At 34.8% G+C, this 7,868-nt stretch overlaps 1 protein-coding gene across 4 annotated transcripts; it reads left to right on the top strand.

Annotated features, from left to right (window-relative positions):
- The first annotated feature begins 1,762 nt into the window (after positions 1 to 1,762).
- On the top strand, positions 1,763 to 5,629 carry LOC120200482 (probable amino acid permease 7). Of its 4 annotated transcripts, XM_039201319.1 has the most exons (9): positions 1,763 to 2,142; positions 2,299 to 2,367; positions 2,897 to 3,016; positions 3,125 to 3,349; positions 3,440 to 3,533; positions 3,827 to 4,041; positions 4,173 to 4,306; positions 4,575 to 4,802; positions 5,184 to 5,629. In XM_039201319.1, the coding sequence occupies exons 3-9, from the start codon at positions 2,950 to 2,952 to the stop codon at positions 5,583 to 5,585; spliced, it is 1,365 nt and encodes a 454-aa protein (XP_039057250.1). In that variant the 5' UTR covers positions 1,763 to 2,142; positions 2,299 to 2,367; positions 2,897 to 2,949; the 3' UTR covers positions 5,586 to 5,629. The 4 variants fall into 4 exon arrangements, with proteins under 4 accessions (XP_039057250.1, XP_039057249.1, XP_039057251.1 ...); XM_039201318.1 differs by lacking the exon at positions 2,299 to 2,367; XM_039201320.1 differs by lacking the exon at positions 2,299 to 2,367 and having other exon boundaries at positions 1,763 to 2,202.
- Positions 5,630 to 7,868: the final 2,239 nt, after the last annotated feature.

Raw genomic sequence — 7,868 nt, 5'->3', positions numbered from 1 at the left:
ATGATTTGGATAGGGAATGAGTTCCAGTCCCCTTGATTCAAGGACTATTTATTATATCTATCTATATATAGGTAAAGATTGCTTCTTGGCTTCATTGTGTTTGACTACTCTGGCTGGTAAAATATTAGTGTAATTGACGGTGCTCAGTGCTCGCAAGGTATTTGTCTTTTGTTACAAAAATATTGTCTGGGTAGCTGTGTAGGCAGGTTGAAAAATAAATGAATCCTTTCTCTATCAGAAAAACGGTTGCTTGTTTATTTGTGATGAAAACATGAATGCATTGCAGGAGAGAAGCAGCAGCAAGCTTGTACGGAACTACAGTGGCCTCTGTCATCACCTCTGCTACTACCATCAAGTGACATCCTCACTTCTTTCTTTTACTTTAATACCATATGATACAGCCTTGGATGTAGTTACTTCTCGTAAAAATTTTAAATTTTTATACATTTAAATGTTTTTTTATATGTTTTTTTTTTATTTTTAACTTTTAAAAATTTATATATTTATTATCTTAAAATTTTATAAATTCCATCCTAATATATATACTACTTCAAACTCGATGGGATGTTCCGATAAAGTTTGGAGCGCATCGAGACAAATAGAAATAACAAAGTGTTACTAATCATTTGATTTGAGATTTCGTCCTGTTTCTTTTCTTCTCCACTAGCTAAAACCTCCTTAGAATTTTCAAACTTAATATTATATGACAAGATGTGCTTCTTGTTTCCCAAACGCATTATCCTCTTTCTTTTGTCCACTCACAAAATTACTACCGACTTCCAGTTAACAGTAAAAAAGTAACGCCCTACCCCAAAGTTTAAAGACTTTGCAATTTGATCCAACTTGAAACATCCGATCTGACGATTGACTTGAATTCGAATTGATTTGATCATAAAAACTCAACACACAAAATTTGTAAAGATCAAGTGACGCCAATCCAAAATTATTATCTAAATTGCCATTCCTATTCCCAATTGGCTGGTCTAATAACATGTCTTGAAGGTTTCCAGAGTAATTGTTGTTAAATATCAACATCAGCAGGCTCAAAACAACCGATTCTGTCCAATGGTCCATAACTGGATTCTTCAAAACTTGTGGGCTCAAATAAGTCCAGCTAAGAGTTTTGGGATTTTCATTATGGACAAAAATATCAGATTATATGTTCCCAAAAACATTGACCCCCTTCTATTATTGTGCAGTAGCAGACAACAAAATTTGCAACTAGTTTGACGATTAGGCAAACTATGGTCCTCTTTTTCACGTCTAACCCATAGTGAACCACTTTTGTTTTACATATAAGTTGTGACCTCACCCATTAGCTCAGCAAATTCGGTAGAATTTGTCACCACACACTTAACTGAGTTCTAAGTTTAGGATAAACTTACATGAGAATCACGTCTTTGTTTCCTTTTCTCTGTTATTTTCCTTTCCCCATGAAAAACATATTATTATTATAATTTGACAAGTATTCATGGAATGACATCCATTGAATCTATACAGAAGAATGGGTGATACTGATGCTCATAAATTCTTTCGGCATATCTGCTGCTTGTTTTTGTGCATCTCTTTTTGAAAGAAAACAAAGGGGTAACATTATTGCAACAATCACTTTTCTAGGGCTTGTTGAAAACAAGCAATCTAGCTATAGGCTTAGACCAAGATTGATGCAGAAAGCTACTGTATAGCTACACAGTTTCATGCATGCGACATGAACCATGAACACTCGGGTCAAAGCTTATTTTATCATGTTAAACAAAAGAGAGTGAAAAAAGTGGATAGAGTGATTATCAATAAAGAGTTGTACCTAAATTTTGATGCAAACTAAGCCAGTTTGTTTGTATACCTTCCTTATTTCATTTTAACAAGACTAGCCAACCAATGCCCCACTTACCACTGCTCATTTCATATCCTAAAGATTCTAATGACAGCTCATTGTAGTTACTTCAATTATATCCATCTATCTACTGTTTTATATATATTCTATCTATCTATATGTATGTATGTATGTGAGGGAACTGAGTGCAGAGTTTGTTAACTCCTGGTTGAACGCCTCTTTGAAAATTTTCTTTTGGCAAAACCTGAGACTGTCTTCAATAAAACCACAAAGGACATATTTTCTACAAGTGCTGCAATTACGTATAGGTACAAGGCCAAGCTTCATCTGCTTCCAACTTTTTTAGTTTCTCTAACTATTGCTTCCTGGTAAGGATATACTAAATACATATTGTGTTTAACCAGTATTAATTACTAACATTTATTTGTAAATCCTTCACCTCAAATTTTCTGCGTTGAGTGAAGTCCGATGACCTTGTGGTTCGTTTAGATAGACTGGGATCTGAGGAGTGGTTAGAGAATAGAGATTACCATGTGAGTAAGAAAAATACATAAATGACTGCAAATTTGTAAGTACAAGTTTTCAATTCCATGTTTCTTACAATTACATCAACCGGTTACTTAACTTGTCGCCGGTGGCATGTCTAACCACATTAAAGGGGTCACGCCACTGTCTGAACAATTCCTGGAAAAGACCATTTGATTGAAATTGAAAGATCTATATAGATAGTACTTGAATGAACCTGATTCTTTTGGACTTAGAGGAGATCATACTTTTGGTGTGAGGGATTCATTGGTGATTAAGAAAAACAACTTTGTTATTATATCTAAAACTGTTGTGCTTTTTTTAATATATATTCCAGAGGTTTACTCTTTAATTATGCTTCATCTTATGTACAATCTGCAAGAGACATGATTTGCCTCAAGTGGATAAATGGATCTCTGTTTATATTAGAAGCAAATAGCCCGTATGAATGACATTCATTCAAGTGTTTTGATGGCTGAGGGGTGATCTGGCATTGTGCTCAAATTTGGCCTTAGACCCTATTTTTTGGATGTACAGCTCATAAATTTTCTTATTGAAACCTGCCGTCTTCTTCGAATTACTGGCCTACAATGGTTCAACACTCCCTTGAGCTTGCTAATGGCGCTTGCGATGATGATGGTCATCCTGCACGAACTGGTAATCCTGATTTCAGGTCTAAAGTGCTTATGATTAGTATTATGTTCTTTTATTTTCGGTCCGATAGAGCTTTAACTTTAATATGTGTATGCGTGGGAACTCAATCAGGGACCTTGTGGAGTTGTGTGGCACACATAATCACTGCTGTTATAGGCTCTGGAGTTTTGTCCTTGGCATGGAGTACTTCACAGCTAGGATGGATAGCAGGGCCTACTGCGTTGCTTATTTTTGCTATTATCACCTATCTTTCAGCCTTCCTTCTTTCTGATTGTTACCGTTCCGATGATGGCACACGAATCAAGTCTTACACTGATGCTGTTCGGCATTATCTCGGTAGTTTTAAACTAAATTTTCACTCTGTCATCACTTATGTCCCTTAGTAAACTTGCCTCCTATGAAGCTTAATTTGGTTGAATAATTCAGGTAGAAACCGCACATGGATGTGTGCTTTGCTACAGAACCTGAGCTTGTATGGAACTGACATTGCTTATGTAATAACAACTTCAACCTGTATGAGGTACTTGATGAAATCCTTTAGTTAATATCTTGTCACTTTTCATTTTTCTTTAAGTATTAGCCATATCCAGACATGAGTATTGGGATATGATAACCCTTCAAATATACAAAAAAAAACTTAATGAAATTCGTACCTACACTCGTTTCTCATATCGGACTCCAAGTAACATTGGTATCCATTACCCCCATACAAGATTTACTTCATATTAATGTCTTTAAGTTAATGTTTTTTCTTTAATAAATTTCTACTTTTTTCCTATTGATTTTTTTGTTTTTGTTTTTGGCCAAATGCAGAGCGATTCAGAAATCAAACTGTTACCACAGAGAAGGGCATGATGCTCCATGTTCATATGGGTATACTTCCTATATGCTGCTATTTGGAGCTGTTCAAGTTGTGATGTCACAGATACCAGATTTCCATAATATGGCATGGCTTTCTGTTGTTGCTGCAATCATGTCCTTCACTTACTCCTTCATAGGGTTTGGACTTGGGTTTGCACAAGTCATAGGTATAAATAACAGCGAAATTCGAAAACTTGCCTTTAATTTTCGTCATTGGTGTTATAGTTCAAACTTAAAGAGTTTATCTGAGAACAAATACAAGAGGATTTGCACTTAAGACTCAAGTCTTTGATTGCAGAAAATGGGACGATTAAGGGGAGTATAGCCGGAGTGCCTGCAGCTAGTGTGGCTGATAAACTATGGTTAGTATTTCAGTCACTTGGAGACATTGCATTTGCCTATCCATATACAATCATTCTTCTTGAAATACAGGTATTGGTTCATTCCTTTTTAAAACAAATTGTTTTCACAGTATAAGCTGAATGCTCTTATGAATATCAAATTATTTTGTTGGTCCCTTTACTGTACTTGAATTTGAGATTTTGTCCTTGTATTTGACAGAGGTTAAACCCTCTATTTTTATAATATCATCACTTTATTAAACTATATCGAATTAAAGTACAGTAGAGGGAAGGAAAACGGAATTTGACTCGGGAAATATGTAGGATCCTAACTGAATCATGAAATTGTTTGAATTTAGGATACCCTGAAGTCACCTCCACCAGAGAACAAGACCATGAAAATGGCCTCAATGATAGCAATATTTGTAACAACCTTCTTCTACCTCTGTTGTGGTTGCTTCGGATATGCTGCATTTGGCAACAACACGCCTGGGAATCTCCTCACAGGATTTGGATTCTTTGAACCCTACTGGCTAATTGACTTTGCTAATGCTTGCATTGTTCTTCATCTGGTGGGAGGATATCAGGTATGTCACCCTATATTGAAAATTCATCTAGTTTCTGAGCATAGTTCACAATGTTGATCGTATATTATTCGAACTTGGATGTGTAGTCGTATCCAAAAACATGGACCTATCAACCCAATTCGACCATAAAAACTCAACAATAGGAACTCTTTTAACCCAAACTTGATTTGACTAAAACCGATATCAACTTAACTAATATGTCCACAACATGAAACCAACCTGACTTGTCTAATTGCCATGTCTATCTATCCCCAAGTCTAGATACGAGTCGAAAACGGATGTGTCACACGATATATCAAGAAAAATGAATGTGTCAGAACGACACTGATAGTATTACAATCATGTTAAGACCACCTATTGTTGGTATCTTTTTGGTTGCAGATATTTAGTCAGCCAGTGTTTGCATTTGTGGAGAGATGGTTTACCAGCAAGTTCCCAAGCAGTGGATTTGTGAATAACTTGTACACAGTCCAACTCCGATTTTTGCCTTCATTCCAAATGAATCCTCTCAAGATATGCTTTCGGACAGCCTACGTTGCCTCGACAACTGTGATTGCGATGATCTTCCCCTACTTCAACCAAGTACTAGGAGTGTTGGGGGCATTGAACTTTTGGCCTTTGGCCATATATTTCCCTGTGGAGATGTACTTCGTGCAGAAGAAAATCCAGCCCTGGTCCAGAAAATGGATTGTTCTCAGGACTTTCAGCTTTTTTTGCTTGCTCGTCACAGTTGTGGGATTGATAGGATCAATTCAGGGTCTTGTTAGTGCAAAATTAGGATAAGTGTTCATTGTGATTGCACTTGTATTTAAGTTATATTTTTTTTACTTTAGGCATCTAGATTTTTTTTATTAAAATAGGTGTCTATGATTTCATTAAATTATCATTTTAAATTTCATCTATCAACAACCAAAAAAAAAAAATCAATACGGATTGACATATATAGTTCTGCTAGCATGTACATTGATAGGTGGGGTGGTTCATCGCCGGTTACGTTCACAACTGATTACATGGACAGCCTTGTAATCTATCCATTGTCGTGGCACTTCATGATACCTAACGCCGACGTTTGGTGCAAAGCGTCTTGGTATTCTCGACTCATGCGTTCTCATCGGGATTCTTGGACATTCCTCCAGGGTTTTTTCAGTTCGATCTTGGAATTCTTGGCTCATGCGCACACATCGGGATTCTGTTGCTACTTCACTATATATATATATATATATATCATGGGAATGTAGCACTATAGCTGATAAAGCTGGTTGAATGCAATTCTTCAAACCTTGCCAAACCTTCAACTTGCGTATGGATATAAATAATACGAGTATCATCTGACATTTCTTTTCATTACTTGGTACTTGAGATTCGACTAGATAAAAAAGAAAAACTATACAAAACTTTCGAAACATCCACCACATCTCATTTGCTTTCTTTTCATCAATATTCTTGAATATAGAAAGGAGGCACGTCGAAGATGGTCCATGAAGTTGGAGAAGACAGCCAGTCTCCGTTGCTGGGAAGTTTTTCTTCCTCAACTCAAGTATCAGTAGAACCTGTTAACAGGACTGTTATATATAATTATATATGTGTGTGTTCTTTAACTGATGACCCTTTTCTCTGTTCCTTCTTTTATGTATATATATAATTATATATGTGTGTGTTCTTTAACTGATGACCCTTTTCTCTGTTCCTTCTTTTATCACCTTATGTAATATAGCTGATTGCTCTGATATCATTGGTCGAATTTTATAGGGTGGCCAATAGGATAAAGCTATGTTCCTTAAATGAAGTTACAGTGATTTTCCAATTCTTAGGAAACTATGAGCCAAAAATAAAAGCTTAAAGAAGAAGAAGAAGCATAAACAAGAATGAACGGTGGAAAGCATGATGATTTGAATGTGCAGGTGTTTGGGTTTGCATGAGGCGTTGAGTGGTCGCTGCAGTTTGAAAGTCAGACATATTTCATATTTTAGTGTTACAAAACTCGGAAAGTCTCATGTTAGATAGATATTAGTAATTGTTGATAGTGACAGTAGGTACATGCTTCCATATTCAGTGCAAAAAGAGAAAAACTATAAGCTTCCATATAATTAACATCCTTGCTGTACATTTACATGCACATGCACATGAAGCATTTCTTTTTTGCATGATTTCGTACATTTGTATGAATCTAGATTGTAATAGTTTTGGGCTTTGAGTTTTTTGAGTTATTGCGATTCAATTCTGTTTTATATTAAATTTACTCTATCTCTTAATTCATTTATTATATTTTTAATTTTTTCAATTCAATTATTAAATTTTATACATTGATTTTTTTTATCACTCGATTATTTTCTACTATCAAAGTAATTATTTGACTTATTTTAATATTATCATATGTCACATAGGATTTATAATTTAATAAAATAAAAATGGCAGGGTCCTCCTCCTTTATCTTCACCACTTAAAGACCCTTAGTTCAAGGAAGTCTAAGGGATACTAACTCAATTTAAGATTAAAAAAAAATCTTAAAGAGCAACTGAAAATATAATAAAAATTATAAGATTTTCGATATTTACATAACATTTTTTATTAACAACTTAATATGTTATCTTCTTCGTATCATTTAAGGTTTAAAAAAAATATTAAAAAATCATAATATTTTAAATTACATTTAAAATAAAATATTATGATTTTTATTTTTTCCCACCCTAAAGTCATCGTTGGTAGCCATATATTTATATTGTGACACAGGAAAATCAACTTTCCAGTTTCTTTAGTTTTCCAAAGGTAGTTACTCATTTCCCCTTTCATCAAAAGTTTCATATTTTTCATTTCATTTATTTTCAGTCATGTTGTTGAAAGTTGCTCCAACTTTTTATTTGTTTGACTCCTCTCACGAAAAAGCAAGGTCTTTCGTTGTTTTCCTCTGCTCCATCGCAATCCTCCTTTTCTTCTTCCTCTTCATTTCTTTGAATTTCTTCTCCAAGAAATGGAGATGGGTCTGTTATTGTTTGTGCAACTAGTGTTGTTTTTAAGCCCTTTGAGCACCAAGATCTCTCTAATTTTTGTTGTTTGTTTAAAATAATT

Source organism: Hibiscus syriacus, unplaced genomic scaffold (assembly GCF_006381635.1).
Source record: "Hibiscus syriacus cultivar Baekdansim isolate YM2019G1 unplaced genomic scaffold, ASM638163v2 tig00005974_pilon, whole genome shotgun sequence".
NCBI classification, from domain to species: Eukaryota; Viridiplantae; Streptophyta; class Magnoliopsida; order Malvales; family Malvaceae; genus Hibiscus; species Hibiscus syriacus.
Note: the sequence above shows the minus strand (reverse complement) of the source record. Positions and strands in the feature narration are given on the sequence as shown.

Excerpts from the sequence above, each read along its gene's own strand:
- LOC120200482 (XM_039201318.1), top strand. The coding sequence starts at position 2,950 with ATGGTTCAACACTCCCTTGAGCTTGCTAATGGCGCTTGCGATGATGAT. Across the intron at positions 3,350-3,439 it reads TGCTGTTCGGCATTATCTCG|GTAGAAACCGCACATGGATG; the intron begins GTAGTTTTAAAC and ends TGAATAATTCAG. Across the intron at positions 3,534-3,826 it reads ACAACTTCAACCTGTATGAG|AGCGATTCAGAAATCAAACT; the intron begins GTACTTGATGAA and ends GGCCAAATGCAG.